Here is a 15,570-nt window from a genome sequence, read left to right on the forward strand (position 1 = left end):
TGGTGTTGTGCATGTTCTTTAAAACACACAAATGGCATGTGAATAGGTGCTCAGTGGTCTAAAGTAACTAAAATCCATGCCAATACAGAGTATCCAGGTGTCCCACAGTGTGATACATGGTTGCCCAGGGTGCAAGGGTATCAGTCCACAAGATATTCCAAGCCTATACTACGTATTGTATAGGCCTAGTAGTAATTTAGTAAATTGCTATTCCCATAAGATTAAGGTATCGCCAAAATGCTTCACATTTTATAGACTAATGGTGTTAGTTGTTGTTAGCCACGTACTTCAATTTCATAAAAGTGCAAATCAAGAATTTAAACTGAATTTAGAAAATCACTACAATTTCAATATACAACTAGATTTTCTGCTCATTTAAAGTAACCAACCGCTTTGTTCATTTCCTATGTAAAGTCGGCCAAACATTCCCCCTTGAGCCTGGAGAATTGAGGTGAAACCTGCGGAGCTGGTTCGGGCAGATGATTTGAGAAGCCCTCCAACACCCTAATGCTTACATCTAATGGGAGGGGCTATATAAACTACCAGCCTTACCTGTTCAGGCCCTTGCTCATTCTGCTGCTACTCTGCTAGCTGCTAGCTGTTGCTTCCTTGCAGGAATCACCCTGTTCTGGAAATCATGAAAAATGTTCTGTCTGGCTCATTATGCATAGGCCTACTAAGGCCATTGCACTGCCTGGCTCTTTATGTTGCATTGCTCCATTTGGCATGCTGTCGTTTTTATGCTGCTGTTGCTCTTATTGCATGTTGCCAAAATTGGGAGCTGCACTTGCTTTAATTATTCTGCTTTTTCCTGAATTATGCATTCAGAATTTCTTTGTGCTCACGATCCCCATTGGGGTGTTTGCAGTCACCCTGTTTCGGCTGGCTTACAACAGGGAGTGATGAGAGGCAGAGCCTTGATGCCAGTTTGCATTTACATTAAACCTCTATAAATATTGCTTAATTCATCGTAGGTTTTCTGATGTACAATAAGAACTGTTCAATCACTGCCCATTTTCCACCAGAGTCTCAAGACCCATCACTTTACACTGTACCTTGACTCCTCTGCGTGAGTACCCTGATCTACTGCCACTTGTTTCACCTGTCTGACTTTTATAGCCCGTTGTTGGTACCTTGGTTATTGTCCTTACATTTAAAAAGAAACAGTAGGATTGTGTAAAAAAAAAGATGCTATGCTGAGTTTTAAGGCTAATTGAAAGTCTATTCGACCAATTAATTTTGTCAAAAAGAAATGGGGGTAAGATATTTTGATGGAAATATTTAATAGAATTTGAATTTGAATTGACACTGTCTATTGTATGAAATTAGGTGAAAACAAAAATAGTCTCGGCTTGCGTGTCTCGGTGGCGCAGCCTGTAGAGCACTGACCGCATGCTCATTGCGAGCCGCGACGTCGGCTGTTCGAATTCGACTGTCTGACATTTGTCACATGTCTTCCCCTCTCTCTCGCCCCCATTCTTCCTGTCTCTCTCTACTATACTGTCCAATAAAGCTGAAAAAAGGCCTAAAAAATATCTTTTAAAAAAAAATAGTCTTGGCTTCAGTGTCACCTCACTACCATTAACAATGGCACTCAATGAATCACATGAATGACACTGGATGAGTCCATTGGATGAGTCACAATTGCATGAAAATAAGGTGTGGTTTTTCTCTTGCATTGATGTTGTTAAATGAAGAGGCACTGAAATCTGTGAGAACCTTGTTTCTGTCCTAACTGCCAAAATTATGATTGGACCAACCATATATTTCCCAATCACTGGATTAGAAATTGGTGGAATAATGTACTCTTGAAAGGATATGCCTTTGTCAAAAGCTCATTGTTCAGTCCTTTTATGAAACTTAAACTTGACTAGTAACAAATGGAAAGCATGTGACCTTAATCTCAGATAAGCAATCAGTTTTTACTGCACAAAGAGAATGCAGTTAAGAGAACTCCACCGCAGAGACTTTGTTTGGTTTGAGGAAGGGAATGTCTGACATGGGGAGACTAGGGGGCTTGGATGGCACTGAGAATCATGGATATTTAGAAAAAGGAAAGGGAAGCTGACCATGATTATGAAATCAACATAAGCAAAATTAGCGCTGCTACAATTCCCATCAAGCCTTCCACCCTCTCATAGACATAACATAGCAAGATTTTGCAATTACTTATAGAAGCTTCATGCAAGGGATATGTGGATATGCATACACATTGTCTTTCAAGATAAAGTTTCAAATATAAGAACATCATCTTGATATGCTGACTAGCGCAATTGGTGTGGACAAGATCCTATAGGTATACGGAACGTATGATTGATTTTTAAATCACAAAGAAAATTACAAGTGTGCATGAACAGCAATGTGCAAACACATTTTGTCTCAAAGTATATAAAATATGGAGTTTTCTTCCCAACAACTTCATCAGGAGTTATTTCTGAAACTTCACTGCTAAAAAGGACTGTCTAAACAAGTCTTTTAATCATGAGACTTAAAGGTACAATAGGTAATGTCAAACTCCTAATAGTCAAGAGAGGAATTGCAGCAACAAACATCATCAAACCACAAGTTTATCCATCCCCCTTCTCTGTGAATGCGCTGATGTTGAAACTATGAATGTATGTATGATCTTCCACAGGTAGCTTTTTGGTTAATCTTTTTCTTTATGTCCAATATGTGTGGTCAAGTAGACAAACAACATTCTTGGTTCAGTTACTTTTAATTGTCTTTGGTTTTTTGTATTATAAAAATAAAGCTATGCAAATTCATACCAGAAAATAGGTAGAAATAAAAAAATGGAATGTATACAAATAACTGCTCATGACAAATCCTTACTAACCATTAGTCCATTTCGACATGCACTACCCCTATGTACACTGTCCAAATGTTTAATATCTCATTTTAATGTGATTCTTCACACAGGATTTACAGTAATCAGTGTCTGCATAACATAACATTGCCTAGTGCAGTGGTTCCCAATCCTGTTCCTGAAGGTATTAGGTGTTTGATAGGTTTTCATAACAACCCTAATTTGGCACAGCTCATTCTACCAAATAGCAGCTCAACAAGACCTCTAGCTGTTAAATGAGGTGTGCTTTGTTAGGGTTGGAGTGGAAAACTACAGGACAGTAGATCTCCAGAAAAAGGGTTGGGAACCACTGGCCTAGAGTCAAGAAGTAAACGGCTAAGGAGAGCCTGAAAGGCAAAAGATCATAATCATTACAATTTTAAGAGGTTAACTGATTAAGCTGTGTTCCCTCCCACAACACTGCTCTGACATTGCTGATACATTCATATTGTTACATAGGAGCAATAGTTCAAGGTGACAGAAAAAGGAAAAGCTCAGAGCTCCTGGCAAAATGACATCACTGTTGTGAAATTGCTGGCTCCACCTATTTTAGACAGAAATTGGTATTGATATTGTCCAAAAACATGTATCCAAGCTCAAAGGTTTGGGTTTTCAGGGTGGTTGCAGGCACAACCACACATGATGTAGGACTGGATTTGTCAAGACAGGTTTAGCTCAGGGCTGCCCACAGACATTGAGTGGTATTGCCCCTCAGTTAACCTTAAAAAGACCAAAGTAGTGCTTTCCAACAGGGTGCAGCTGGTACGATTTAACTGTGGAGGCCTTCAGCTCTGCCCCTCTTTCCAGCCTCAACAGTCCTGACACCTGACATGGCTTGAGAAAGTGGAACAGGTGTGAGCCAGAGGAAGGTGTGGTCCCGTATCCCTCCATGCACTGCAGCTTATTGACCTTGTTCACGGACACCACTAGCTTCACATAGAGACTCTGGTTCTCATTAAATTGCACCTAGGACAGAGATGAGAGGGGATTCAAGATTAAGTTAAAACCAGCCCTTAGCCTTAAGCTTTATAGAACATCTAGTTACCTATCTGGCATCTCTAAATAATTTTCTTTACCTTTTTCTTAATCAAGGACCGATCATAAATTAGTTTTCATTAACACACTTTTGATAGGAGCGTTAGCATCACTTCAGTTTGACCAGTGCTATAGAGTCGGTTTTGCTCATTTGTCCATTTCATGGAGGTTCACCTGGCAGTACAAGAAGTAAACTCCACTTCTCTCCACCTTGAAGGTGCCGGTGTCAGGGTCATACCGCACTGCCTTGCTCACACTCATATTCAGCAGCTCCTCAGTCCAGCCTTTAATAGCCCCATCATCACCCACTGCAGAAAATATGCACATGCATACACCCACAGGCGAAATACAGCCGCATAAACACATACAGACAAAGACTTAAACACAAAGGTAATATCATATTAACAACAATAACAATAATAAAACAATAATAATAATCAAAATAATAAATGGTTCAACCAACCTTGCTGAACGGAATGTACTGTGTAGGTAGAAAGCAAGGAAACAAGGAAAACATGTATGAAAAAACATCCAAACATGATCTGTAGATAATAATAACTATCATCATCATCAACATAGAAAGGTTTCACCTACTTTCAAAATGAGACGCAGATTTTTTTCCATTTCCTGACTTTCCTCTTCCAGTTCCACCTTGTGAATTGAAGAAAGAAAACACATTCAGCTAATAAACATAACTTGACGAACAGGATGTTCCAAACAGATTGTGATTTGTCTGCTATCGATTTGATGTGATCAACTAACTAACTACACAGTATATTGGACAACTGGTCATTTCTGTCCTCAGAACATCTAGTGGCAACTTACATACAATTTTCCCAAGGTTAACCAGCATTTACTGCATAGTTTTAATGGTTTTTATGCCCTTTGATTGGCCGAGACTGAGGCAACAGGACAGATTAAAACAATTGTTCCTGTGGCTAGTACTCGCATGCATTACATATGAGAAAAGCCTGCATCTACAACTAGAGGTTAGCTGCTGAAAAAAATACTAGTGGCTCAACTGCTGCTCATAATTTGCACCTTAATTCAAGAAACATATGCGACTATTCTCCCAAGGTTGGAGACAGATCCAGGCCCTGGTATAAAGTAAATGCTTATAAGTGTGAGCTCAGTATCCCTGATGCAGAATTTCTCCTGCATTTGTAATGCTCATTTTGGTCTTATGAATGCAAACTTGACAGTTAACATTTCATAAATTGTGTTCCTAATTTAATTCTCTCCAGTGGAGACCTATAATTTCACAATAATCACTGATTCTGCTGCTGAGTTTTGTTCCCTGGAAGCAAAATAGGAGACAATTCAATTGTTTTGATTGGAGCTTCCCATTCTGACAGGGTTTAATTGTGCTGGTATCTTGCAGGTTTGTTGAAAATTAAATATTGACAGAGCACTGGACTATTACTGTTGCTCCTTTGCAACTTCACCTAATATATGGAACATGCTGTAAGATGCTATTTGAAAATTCTGTTCATTAGATAGGCTATTAATACGTTTCATACTGTATGTCTGATACAGATATGCTGCATAATGAGCACAATGAATAAAAACTCCCCCTCCCGCTATAAATATCCCCCAGTACCATCTCTTTTCACCCTGTGGCCCTCCAGCAAACCTCTCCTCTCCAGTAAGAGCTGGACAATAGTATCACGCTGGGCACTTAACTGGAGGGAGGGAGAGAGAGAGCATTCTGTAAATGTACAGAAAGAAAGTTTCCACAAATAATACACTGGTGAAAAACAGAAAAACAGAAACACAATGTGTTGCATCCACACTGCAGAGAAATTATTATGATTTTTACCCCCACCCCCCCTTTACTATAGGACAAGCATTTGTTTTTATAGTCTGCTTTCCTCAAGTCTCTAAACTACCAAGTAGAGGGGGGACGGGTGTGAATAATGTTTTGCCCACTCAGCAAAATTCTAGAATCAAAGCAAAGGGGTCCATTATTTTTTAAAGGGGGAAACGTATTCTGACATGCAGCCATTTCATCACATTCTACGGGTTGCAGACCACTGCTTCCGGTGACCACTTGCATGTCTCAGCCATCTGTTTATCCAAAGCACGAAATGCATGTTTATATCATTTGCTTAATGGACTTAGGATATATTCGTTGTATTGTTCTCAAACTGCAGCACATTGCAAAGGAAAAACAAGGGTTTCGCTGTGTGATTATCAGCTTAGCAAAGGCGCAGCCATTTGATAAAATTTGTCAGATTTATACGGCAGAAACAGCTTTTACAAATATTTTAACAGGAATTATCTATATCTTTGGAACTTAATGTCTCAAGGATACTGAATTATTATAGATCTAAACTGCATTTTTGTAATTACACAATTCTACTATGGCACATGGCTCGCTAAAAAAAACCCCAACTTATCTTGGCACTCGCCTGCACTCCAGCAGAGCACTTAAGGACTTCCAGTAAATTGTTCAACTTACGGTTAGCAGTTCTGCAGACATGCTTGGCAGACACTCTGACACAAGCTGTAATTCATTTTTTTGTGCACGGCAAGGTAATTAAAGAGCCGGATTGCAAAAACCCAACACCAGTTTTTGGGCCACTTGATAATTTGCTCAGCGTGGTCTTCAGCTTTCACAGCGTTAACTCTGCCCTGGAGAAAGCTGGCCGACGAGCACTGAGCAGAAATTCCAAAGCACTTTCAGAAGCCTAAAAGTAGCATAATGCTCTAACACGGTGCATGATAAATGACAACAGTTTGGTATTCAGTTTAACCTGCACCTATTTAAATAATTATTTGTTTTAATCTTACTTGTTTCAGACGGTCTTGCAGAGTTCTGAATGATTGAGACATGTCCCGCGTCTGTCCCCATGTCCATGCAGTAAATAGAGCGCTGCAGAAAGCAAGCGACAGAGCAACAACTGCCACGGCTGCCCAAGCAAGCTGAAGTTGGTGAAGTTTTCTCCTCTGCAGAATGTGTTGCATTGTTCTGTTACCTGTTTCCTTAACATTGCAAATGTTCAAAATGGTTGGCAATATCTTCTTTTCTTCATTGCACAGTACAGTTTGAGATTATTTGAAATGAGTGCCCTGTCTGCCCCAGATGTTTCGGCTGTATTATACAACAACCGCCTGCGTCGCGGCTGTCCGTGCAAATACCATTGTCACTGGTGCATACCTTCTTCAAATAAACAGCCAATTCTACATTTGCACGTGGAATCTAAAACAATGCCGCTATCTTCGTTTACGACACACGAATATGTGTAGTGACTTGCGTGCAAGGGAGTAGAGACTAAAATGTTCGGGCACGCTCTTCACTTCTTCAATTTTTAAAGCATGATGTGACAGTGCTCATGCTGGTGGTAGCTTGCGCTACAGTCCGGGTGGACGGAAAATACTCACTGCATTATATCAAGTGCCCAGACTTGACTTCACTCCGCCTTCTGGATTGAAGGAACATCGGTGGCCTATCTGGTCTGCCTCTTTTCCCGCAAAAGTGCTGATTATACAATGAGGGAATACAGGCTACAGCAAAATATGTATTTCTATTGCAGAAATAATATGTATCAGCTGTTGCTGCATGGTGCTGCATTGTTCCATCAGATTGCAATCCAAGTTCCTTATTAAGCCTAGCCTCTCGCTCTGATCATACAAAAATTGGAACTGCATCATTTGCAGAACAAAGTTTTTGGGTTGCAGACTTTGTGTCGCCGATGGATTTGATCATAAAAATTGTATTATTTATTATAAAAATGTTATGCAATGTACTTCTTCCATCCATCCATTATCTTAACCCGCTTATCCCAAACAGGGTCACTGGAGTCTATCCCAGCATACATCGGGCGAAAGGCAGGAATAACCCTGGACAGGTCGCCAGTCCATCAGAGGGCACACACACCATTCACTCACACACTCATACCCATGGGCAATTTAGACTCCAGTCAGCCGAACCTGCATGTGTTTGAACTGTGGGAGGAAGCCGGAGTACCTGGAGGAAACCCACGTGAATACGGGGAGAACATGCTCCAACCTCCTTGCTGTGAGGCAGCAGTGCTACCCACTGCACCATCCATGCCACCCCGCAATGTACTTCTTTCACAAGTAAACTGAAATGTAATTTCCAAGCATTGTACAATAGCAAGGCTTTTGTGCTGTCAGGAGACATAGGCTTTTTAAAGGGTGGTTTACTTCATTTTTTTCTATTGCTGGCCTTGATCTTCTCAAAGTTTTCTCTGGGTTTTGTCTCAGTAATCTGGCTTTCTGAGATAGCCCTCAAATTCAGTCTTTGCTGGAATCATACATCTGGGTGCAGCCTGATGAGAATAGAGCTTGTGCCTTGAGAAATATAACACCAATATATCAATTTTGAGTTGAAATATTGTAAGGACCAGGACGCCTAGCTAACAGTTCAGATCACACCATGTAGCTAAGTATCACCAATTGAATGATCATTGGATTAGCCACAGTGAAAGTAGCATACACAATTCATAAATAATGAACTGTGTCTGAAACAGGAGGGGGAAAAAAAGAATATCAATGAATTAATATAATTATTATGCTTTAATTATTGAGGTTGAGACAGAGAGACAGAGACCAACATCTCTATTCCAAATACAAAAATTGTATATACAAAATACAGTGGCTTCAAGAAGTATTCAGACCCCCCAACACAAAGATGCCCCCGATACCTTAATGAATGGCACACTTGCAAAGTGATGAATTACAAAGGGCACATTATATTCCATGAAACAACCTGCATTAACAGCAGGAGGGGGAGGGAGTACAGTGTTGGAGTTTGTTGCTGGAATTCCTCTCTTGGCAATTAGAAGTCCAAAATTATCTATTGTACCTTTACAATAGTGTTCTAATACTTTAGACCGGTAGTAGACATAGCGCTGTTTGCACTGTTTGTGGTCCTTTCATCTCTGCAGCTGATGATCAGTACAGAGGGTGTGCTAATTTGTTTTGGGGGGATTTCCCTCTACAAGGCTCTGCAATGCGGCCCCCTCACAGCGCATGGAATAAAATTCTGGGTCAGAGGTGGTGTCCCAGCAGCCTAGGCTATGGTAGAAGTCAAGGGACGGCTTGTTCCATTTCAGAACAGAGAAGTTAAGTTGGTTGCAACCAGCTGCTAACCCCAACTGTGACAACAAACAAAAGTCAGATGCATATCAATATATTTTTTAAGAATTAGCTCTATTAAACAATATGGTTCCATTAAGAGACACATTTTTCAGTAACAAATTGTTCATATAAAACATTAATTTCCATTGCATTAGTGGATTACAATATTTCGAATGCTTAATATGTTAAATAAAACAAAGATTTAAAATAAATCTTAATCAAGTTACTTTGGGTACATACTGTGCAGGCTATGCATAAATTAGAGCTGAGTTATCCAATTATTATGAATTATGCTCCAGGTCTCCAAACACTTTGAGTCACTGGTTGATGTATCCTCTTATATCCGCAAATCTAAAGTACACACTCAAGCTCTTCTCTATTACCGGATATCAAACTACAATGCAGCACCACAGCAGTATGTCACTCACCTGGGCAACTTTGCTCATGAGCGCCTTTCCAATGCCATGTCCTTGAAGTAAAAAGCAAAGAGAACTATTCAGATTCTCAATAGAGATGTTATTCCTAACATCATGGAGCATAAAGCTATCAGCTATGGAGCCTATACATCACAACTTAAAGGTAGCTAACTGGTCCAGCCAACCACAGGTCTCAAAAACACAAAATTAACAAATCCTAATTCTTTCAATTACAATATTTACAGTTGTTTTAGATCACACGCTAGATGCCTATTCTGTTCCAGTATTCTGAATGTTTGTGTTGGTCAGCAGCAAAATAAGAACCTCAATATCTTAAAACCAATCTCAATATCATTCATCAATTTTGAAGCTTTAAGGAAATGCAAACATTTCACTTAAAACAGTTTTTTGGTGATTAATTTATGAATTAGTTAATAGAGTATGGATTTGCAACCCTGGAAGGATTATATTGACCAAGAGTATTGTATTATGTTTGAAGAAACTTTAGGCTATTATGTGTGCATTTAAAGGTGACAATTTACAACAGGACAGTTTTTTTTTTTTTTTTTTAAAGAACATTTATTTATTTATTTATTTTATTTGTCCTTTATTTAACCAGGAAATGTCACCATTGAGATACAAGATCTCTTCTTCCAGGGAGTCCTGGCCAAGACAATATTACATTTCCACATTGATATAACCACAGACACACACACACACTCTCTCAACTGACCTCTGAATTCAGGCATTACATACAGGGCTTCCATAAACACAGACCTCCCTGTAAGCGTGCTGTAGGCATAAAAATAAATGACACATCCCATCTTTGCATGGCCTGCACAGAAACAAATGGGTAGTTTTAATATGCAGTTTACTCTAAATAAGTTTACTTTAAATAAAAGTGTTTATCAACACATTTATATAATGGACATATGTATTCCGGGACAACTGTTAAGTGAATAGGTACGCAATCACAGTTTTCAACTGAATGAAGCTAATTGTTATTGCCTTCTTTGGTTCTGTGTTGGTCTGGTACCTCAGCAATAAGGCTGTGAAAGAACGGGTTTTTGGAGAACCCATCCTGTTCAATGTCTGGATCAGGAAAGAAAAAAAAAAGGGGGGGGGGCAAGAAATGGGGCAGGTTAAGTAATGGCAAAATCACAATGTATAGATACTGGAAAGTAAAATTCATACATAATCCATAACTAATTTAAACAAAGGTTAATAAACATTGACATTTTGACAGGGCAGGGAAGGACAGCCTTGTGGATTCTAGCACTTCTTTTTGCTGGCAGTATGAGCTACCCTTTTCCATGCTCCTATGTTTGTAAACACATTGAATGCAATGTAATGTCTTGCTGTGTATCACTGCATTTGCTCTGTTCACTGAACACGTTTTTGTACTAAGGTAGACTCACCGTAATCCGAACACCAACTTAGCTCACGACGTTATGACGAATAAATAAGAAATTACTTGCAGATAAGTTTTGACTTTTGTGTGTGTAAAGTCTTAATTCCTTCCATTTTCGTTTTATCTATAATTATTCGGCAACATGGTACAAGAAGCCTTATCATTGTACTAATTCATAATTAATCATCGCGATTAAGGACTTCCAAGCGTGTTTTAACGTTAATATTGTAAGCAAGGTCGTATTAATATTACGGAATTTTCACTCACTGAGCACTTTATTGTACACCTAATTATTCTTGCGATTATCTAATCAGCCAATTGTGTGGCAGCAGTGCATAAAGACATGCAGATATGGGTCAGGAGCTTCAGTAAATGCTCACATCAACCATCAAAATGGGGAAAATGTGATCTCAGTGATTTCGACCGTGGCCTGATTGTTGGTGCCAGACAGGCTGGTTTGAGTATTTCTATAACTGCTGATCTCCTTGGATTTCCAAACACAGTCTCTAGAGTTCATTCAGAATGGCGTGAAAAACAAAAAACATCCAGTGAGTGGCAGTTCTGCAGACAAAAAAGCTTTGTTGATGAGAGAGGTCAACGGAGAAAGGCCAGACTGGTTCGAACTGACAGAAAGGCTATGGTAACTCAGATAACCACTCTGTACACTTGTGGTGAGTAGGAAAGCATCTCAGAATGCATAACACCTTGAGGAGGATGGGCTACAACAGCAGAAAACCACATCTGGTTCCACTTCTGTCAGCCAAGAACAGAAAGCTGAGGCTGCAGTGGGCACAGGCTCATCAAAACTGGACAGTTGAAGACTGGAAAAACGTAGCCTGGTCTGATGAATTTCTGCTGAGGCATACAGATGGTAGGGTCAGAATTTGCCGCCAATAGCATAGACCCAAACGGCTGGTGTCCCTGGTGTAATGGTGTGGGGAATACTTTCTTGGCACAGTTTGGGCCTGTTAATACCAATCAATCATGGCTTGAATGCCACAGCCTATTTGAGTATTGTTGCTGACCCTGTGCATCCCTTCATGGCCACAATGTACCGACTTCTCAGGCTACTTCCAGCATGAGAATGCACCATGTCACACAGCAAAAGTCTCAAACTGGTTTCATGAACATGACAATGAGTTCAATGTTCTTCAGTGGCCTGCCCAGTCACCAGATGTGAATCCAGTAGAATTGTGATGTGGTAGGACGGGAGATTCGCAGCATGAATGTGCAGCTGACAAATCTGCAGAAATGACATGATGCAATCATGTCGACATGGAACAGAATCTGAAAGGAATGGAATCCTTGTGGAATCCATGCCATGAAGAATTGAGGCTGTTTTTAAAGCAAAAGAAGGCCCTATCCAGTGTTAGTTTAGTGTCCCTAATAAAGTGCTCAGTGGGTGTATGCTATATGTATGAAGTATTTTTAATTTTTTTCATATAGACAATTTATTATTATTTTGAATGGGACTTTTTCATGGGTACCGGCGTTCACTCGAATAAAGCGTAATAGAAACGGTAACGCCTGAGGTGGATGATAATAGGCGCTGGAATGCTAACTTCTTTAGACTGATTTATAGTTTACTTTCATTTGGAAGTGTTGGTTTCTTCATAGAGTCAACATCATATGCAATCCAAATGAATTAAAAACGTGAGCCTTATGATATAATTGGCAAGAGATACATTCAGGCCTTAGTAAAAATAAAAGCATGCTTTCTAATGTTACCTCTTTGTGTAATTTTCACTTGGTTGGCCATCTTCTCATATGCTGACAATTCCTGGGACAAAACGATACATCATGTTATTAGGGAAATAAGTGGAATTGTTATTAGGCTACAGTGCATGATCCGTGTGCTTAAAAGCCACAAAAACAGTTTCTCACGTTAAAAGTCCACATAATTGCATATTTGTTGTCCAGAATATGTTCAATTAAGGTTAAACTGATATTTTATATATATATTTTGATATTTGAATCACAATATACATGTTGATTTCCGGAAATACATTTTCCAGTTGCCCTATGATTAGTTGGCATAGGCTATAATCAGGGAGAGCAACAAAAAAATGTATTTCCGGAAATCAACATGAATATTGTGATTCAAATATCAGTTTAACCTTAAGTGTCCTTACGTGGAATTTTAATGTGATAAACTGACTGCTTTTGTGGATTTTAAACGCACATTTTACCAGGATCGCCTCACAGCAAGCAGGTCCTGGGTTCGAATCCCGGTCAGCCAGGGCCTCTCTGTGTGGAGTGTTCGTGTTCATGTGCGTTTCCTCCGGGTACTCCAGTTTCCTCCCACAGTCCAAAGACATGCAGGTTAGGCTGATAGGAGAGTCTAAATTAAATTGCCCGTGGGTATGAGTGTGTGAGTGAATGAATGGTGTGTGTGCCCTGCGATGGACTGGCAACCTGTCCGGTGTATTCCTGCCTTTCGCCCAATGTATGCTGGGATAGGCTCCAGCCCCCCCGCGACCGTGTTCAGGATAAGCGGGTTAAGATAATGGATGGATGGATTTTACCAAGATTCCATCAATGATAAATGCAGGACCCCAACGGCACCGAAAAGCAGGTAGATTTCACTGAACATTAAAAACGGTGATGTAACAATGGCTTGAATTTACGTGCTCATATTATACATATTATACTAGGCAAGTGGGTAGCACCATCGCCTCACAGCAAGAAGGTCCTGGGCTCGGAGCCCCACCCGGGCCTCTGAATGGAGTTTGCATGTCTCCCCGTGTCTATGCGGGTTTTATCCCACAGTCAAAAGACATGCAGGTTATGGTTAATTGGAGAGTCTAAATTGCCCCTTGGTGTACTTGACCAAAGCACTGGCCTCAGAATTGGAGTTGGTCCCCAGGCACCACACTATGGCTGCTCACTGCTCCTAAGTAATTAGGTTAAATGCAGAGGATGCATTTTGTTGCCTCAGAAGGCAATGACAAATAAAACAATAAAAAAATTATATTATTGGTTAGTGATATGCAGGGAGATAATCTTCAATTGTACAACACACTCGTATCAACACACTCGTTAACAATTATAATTAATAAATGGAATATGTATTAACAGTCCTCATGAACACTAAAGTGATGATGCAAATAGATTTGTACTCTCTTATAAACTCACCAAGCACTTTATTAGGATCATTTTTATTTTATTACACCTACTTATTAATGTGATTATCTAATCAGGCAATTGTGTGGCAGCAGTGCAATGCATACAATCATGTAGATACGGGTCAGGAGGTTAATGTTCACATCAACTATCAGAATGGGGAAAAGATTTGATCTAAGTGACTTTGACCATGGAATGAAAAAACCCAGGGAGCAGCAGTTCTGCAGACAGAAACGCCTTGTTAATGAGAGTCGTTAGAGAATGGCCAGACTGGTCAAAGCTGACAGGAAGGTGACAGTAACCACATTACAGTGGTATGCAGAAGAACACACAACGCATAATAACTCTAAGTGGATAGGCTACAGCAGTAGAAGTCTAAAGAATAAGTCTAATAAATACCTAATAAAGTGGTCTGTGGGTGTACTAGAAATTAGTTATTGTACGTGTTATCACCACTGCTGTTAAGTAAAAAGATGGACAAATTACGTTTTCTCTGAGATATGTATTTTCGAGTTCACGTGCACACACTGCGGTCTAAGTAAGTACCTAACGATAACGTTACCTACTCAAAGGTCGAAACGGCTCCCAAAACGTCGTCACTTAATAACCCTCCACCTGGCAAGCTTTGTGTTAGCAAAACTAAACAGCACTGGCAAAATTAGCAAGCTGCTATTGTAGGACCAATCGTAAATGAGCAACAATCAAAGTGTCTTTTAACGAGCGACATGAGCTATAATACTATAGGGCTGTGTTCGTGAATACATTATATGCTGTTAAGTGCCATGTTGTGTGTCAGGCCAGAAGTCAGCTCACCGTAAGCATTCGATATATATCTTTGCAATCTTCTGTCATGCCAGCGCGAATCGTGAATTCCATTTTAAATAGCTACCTTGTTTCGACAACAGGTCACGAAAGAAACCGTTCAATGTAGTCGGAAATGCCAAGGAGCTATTTGTCGACTGACACCGGCTTTACTGTACTGGCAAACGGAGGCGAGCAAGATGCAGTAAGTAAGCTATGTCTGACTAGCTGCGTGAAGTTGGCAAATGTTGCTGGCCACAATTGGAGACGTCCGGTTCGCATTTATCAAAATAAAAGTTCGGTGAATAAAATTATTTATGAACTGTAATTTTGTCAATTTTAATTGTTAAATTAATACAGTTGGATATGATTGTGATGTATTTGCAGAGAATATAAAATTGTGCACAAATTTCAATAAAAACTGTTTGCCACCTGTTGTTGCTGTCTGTCAGGTGTGGTATGGGCATGCATTGCCATAGACTGTCAGTTGCCACCCAACTCATTTGCATAGCTCATAACTCAAAAACTATAAATTGTTTCAAAATGAAAGGGGGTATACATTTGTTAGCTGGACCCTTATCTTTAATATTCTACAGTCCTTTCTGCAAAATCCTGTTCCGAGCAATTGTTGCTGCATTTCTAGTGTGGGGTGGCCATACGTTGCCATAGACTGTCAATTGCCACCCAGCTCATTTGCATAGAAATTGGTGGAGATTTAAATTTGTCCTTGTTCCAGTGAATTTAGATTTGTTACATTGGACCATGATTCATATTACAATGGAACATTGCAGGATATTAGAGGGAAAAATATTTTTAAAAGCAATATTAATGGA

General features: G+C 39.8%; 2 protein-coding genes across 6 annotated transcripts; both read right to left on the reverse strand.

The window, feature by feature from the left end:
• Positions 1–2,697: 2,697 nt before the first annotated feature.
• Positions 2,698–7,284, reverse strand: tnfsf12 (TNF superfamily member 12). 4 transcript variants are annotated; one of them, XM_061235530.1, is made up of 7 exons: positions 7,265–7,284; positions 6,674–6,755; positions 5,481–5,562; positions 4,475–4,531; positions 4,344–4,361; positions 4,055–4,188; positions 2,698–3,811 (listed from the first exon to the last, which is right to left on the reverse strand). In XM_061235530.1, the coding sequence occupies exons 1-7, from the start codon at positions 7,267–7,269 to the stop codon at positions 3,557–3,559; spliced, it is 633 nt and encodes a 210-aa protein (XP_061091514.1). In that variant the 5' UTR covers positions 7,270–7,284; the 3' UTR covers positions 2,698–3,556. The 4 variants fall into 4 exon arrangements, with proteins under 4 accessions (XP_061091514.1, XP_061091515.1, XP_061091513.1 ...); XM_061235531.1 differs by lacking the exon at positions 7,265–7,284 and adding an exon at positions 6,859–7,240; XM_061235529.1 differs by lacking the exon at positions 7,265–7,284 and having other exon boundaries at positions 6,674–7,240.
• A 1,119-nt stretch (positions 7,285–8,403) lies between these two features.
• sat2a.1 (spermidine/spermine N1-acetyltransferase family member 2a, tandem duplicate 1) lies at positions 8,404–14,983 on the reverse strand. 2 transcript variants are annotated; one of them, XM_061235162.1, is made up of 6 exons: positions 14,750–14,983; positions 12,542–12,593; positions 10,411–10,494; positions 10,136–10,237; positions 9,415–9,455; positions 8,404–9,003 (listed from the first exon to the last, which is right to left on the reverse strand). In XM_061235162.1, the coding sequence occupies exons 1-6, from the start codon at positions 14,810–14,812 to the stop codon at positions 8,818–8,820; spliced, it is 528 nt and encodes a 175-aa protein (XP_061091146.1). In that variant the 5' UTR covers positions 14,813–14,983; the 3' UTR covers positions 8,404–8,817. The 2 variants fall into 2 exon arrangements, with proteins under 2 accessions (XP_061091146.1, XP_061091150.1); XM_061235166.1 differs by lacking the exon at positions 14,750–14,983 and adding an exon at positions 12,996–14,712.
• Between the last annotated feature and the right edge of the window lie 587 nt (positions 14,984–15,570).

Source organism: Conger conger, chromosome 3, assembly GCF_963514075.1.
Source record: "Conger conger chromosome 3, fConCon1.1, whole genome shotgun sequence".
Taxonomy (NCBI): Eukaryota; Metazoa; Chordata; class Actinopteri; order Anguilliformes; family Congridae; genus Conger; species Conger conger.

Excerpts from the sequence above, each read along its gene's own strand:
- tnfsf12 (XM_061235529.1), bottom strand. The coding sequence starts at position 6,847 with ATGCAACACATTCTGCAGAGGAGAAAACTTCACCAACTTCAGCTTGCT. Across the intron at positions 5,563-6,673 it reads TGCAAGACCGTCTGAAACAA|TTAAGTGCCCAGCGTGATAC; the intron begins GTAAGATTAAAA and ends CCCTCCCTCCAG. Across the intron at positions 4,532-5,480 it reads CCACAGGGTGAAAAGAGATG|GTGGAACTGGAAGAGGAAAG; the intron begins GTACTGGGGGAT and ends TCAATTCACAAG.
- sat2a.1 (XM_061235162.1), bottom strand. The coding sequence starts at position 14,812 with ATGGAATTCACGATTCGCGCTGGCATGACAGAAGATTGCAAAGATATA. Across the intron at positions 12,594-14,749 it reads ATATATATCGAATGCTTACG|GAATTGTCAGCATATGAGAA; the intron begins GTGAGCTGACTT and ends GTTTTGTCCCAG. Across the intron at positions 9,004-9,414 it reads TCATGAGCAAAGTTGCCCAG|TTGGGGTTAGCAGCTGGTTG; the intron begins GTGAGTGACATA and ends TTGTTGTCACAG.